This window comes from Penaeus chinensis, chromosome 37 (genome assembly GCF_019202785.1).
Source record: "Penaeus chinensis breed Huanghai No. 1 chromosome 37, ASM1920278v2, whole genome shotgun sequence".
NCBI lineage: Eukaryota > Metazoa > Arthropoda > Malacostraca > Decapoda > Penaeidae > Penaeus > Penaeus chinensis.
Window position 1 is genome coordinate 10,394,820 of NC_061855.1, and position 2,160 is coordinate 10,396,979.

The 2,160-nt window shown below is 42.6% G+C and overlaps 1 protein-coding gene across 2 annotated transcripts in view; it reads left to right on the forward strand.

The window, feature by feature from the left end:
- Positions 1-432: 432 nt before the first annotated feature.
- LOC125045247 (transcription factor SOX-8-like) overlaps positions 433-2,160 on the forward strand; it is a 32,463-nt gene continuing 30,735 nt past the window's right edge. For both annotated transcript variants that reach the window (XM_047642434.1, XM_047642435.1), the window contains exon 1: positions 433-1,301. In XM_047642434.1, the coding sequence (XP_047498390.1) occupies positions 865-1,301 (437 nt within the window). In that variant the 5' untranslated portion in view covers positions 433-864. The remainder of the gene's footprint in view (positions 1,302-2,160) is intronic.

Consider the following 2,160-nt stretch of genomic DNA (forward strand, 5'->3'; position numbering starts at 1 on the left):
TATCTATACATATACATACATGTGTATCTATCTATCTTATCTATACATATACATACATGTGTATCTATCTATCTTATCTATACATATACATACATGTGTATCTATCTATCTTATCTATACATATACATACATGTGTATCTATCTATCTTATCTATACATATACATACATGTGTATCTATCTATCTTATCTATACATATACATACATGTATATATATATATATAAATATATACATACACACATACATATACATACATGTATATATATATAATATATATATATATATAAAAAAAAAAAAAATAACATCCTTCACATCTGAAAAGAGAAAAATGTGATAATGAAAATAAATAACTAGATAACACAGTTTATGAAAAATATCCTCCAACCTATTTAGAAAATGATAAAGAAAAACTTCACACATTTACTCCCCCTCAGAAAACTCGTGACAGGTACGGGCGTGTGTTTGCGAGGTCGGCCCCGCTTGCTTCCCCATGCCAAGTTCGCGACACGTGTTTCTGGCGTTTCTTCCGAGTCGTGTGTGAGGCTTTGTCCCCGCGTCCCTTAGAGCGAAGCGAAGCGGCGTCGGCTTCGAGAGAGACAGTTTCTTGCACTTTAATTAAGAGGAAGAAAAAAATTAAGAAGTTGTGCGGGAGACAAAATCGCTCTTGCCCGCTCGGTGAGGCGCGCACACTCGAGGCCTTGTCTGTGATAAGAATAACAGTCTTAGTGTCAAAAGCGGGGCTAATAAACCAAGAGTTTAATGAAAGACGGGGAGGGAGTTAACTGACACAATTAACTTTCCGCTCGAGCGCTTCCTGAAGGACAGAGACAAAGCGCGCAAAAAGAGCGCCGCCCCATCGCGGAAATGGAGTCCGTGAAGAAGGAGCGCGTGTCCCCCCTGCTCGGCGACGCGGGGGGATTCGGCCCCGACGCGTCCGGCAGGGCCCCCCCTTGCCCCCTGCCGCAAGGCAACGACCACAAGACGACCGTTAAGTCGTTCCTCGCCAACATTCCACAGTCCAACAGCGCCCTCCCCAACAACGGCCTCACCTCCGTCATCACCACCTCCGCCAGCAGCCTCTCCGCGGGCGCCGACGTCTCCCCTCAGCGGACGACAACAGGTGGCAGCAGGAGCGGCGGAGGAGGCGGAGGAGGAGCGGGGGGAGTGAGCCTTAGCGCGGCGGACACGGAGATCGTCGAGGGGCTGATGGAGCGGGACGCCAACTTCTCGGGGGAAATCAGCGACGCCGTCAGCAAGATCCTCGACGACTACGACTGGTCCAAGATTCCTCTCGCTAACAAGTAGGTTGAACGTCCTTTTCACTCACCAGATTCCAAGCTCGCACCATATTTCACTGTCCGTATTATCATCACCAGCTGAATTCTAATTCTTGAAATCTCTCGGCTCTCTCCATGGCCGCAATTCCCTTTCATGTGTGACGTGTTTGTCTTGTCTACTGTGGGCTTGTTTTGCTAAAATGGCATTCCTTTTCCTTGCCCTGAAGCTGCTTTAGTTTATGTCATGTGGCGTCTCGTGTCGTGTATCCTATTGTAAACACGTCTTTTTGTTTCGAATTGCTAATGTATGGCCCGTGTTACATGATTCAGGTGCTATATGTAAATGAGTCTCTCTTCCGCTATGTCTACAATTCTTGTCATTTGTTCTTCATAACACCACTAAGATCATATGATCTTTGTTCATTGGATTTTGTCTTATAGAACAATCTCACCTCATACGTAGGCTTCACATTTATTATTTCGCAAATGATTATCAGTTTAACTATCACAAAAAAATAACATCCTTCACATCTAAAAAGAGAAAAATGTGATAATGAAAATAAATAACTAGATAACACAGTTTATGAAAAAATATCCTCCAACCTATTTAGAAAATGATAAAGAAAAACTTCAAACATTTTCTCCCCCTCATAAATTAAAGGACACTTCCTTCCTCCCCGTTTTAAGACAAACATCTTGAGAAGTTTCTCCCTTCTCTCGCCATGCTCCTCGAATGCCAAACGGACCCGCTATTCAATTTTTCAGCAGGTGTTTCCTTCAACTACAAATGCTTTCGATTACCAAGAAAGATACATATTCCTGTAAATATATGTGTACCTTGTTTATATATATTATATGTTATATATGTATATATATATATATA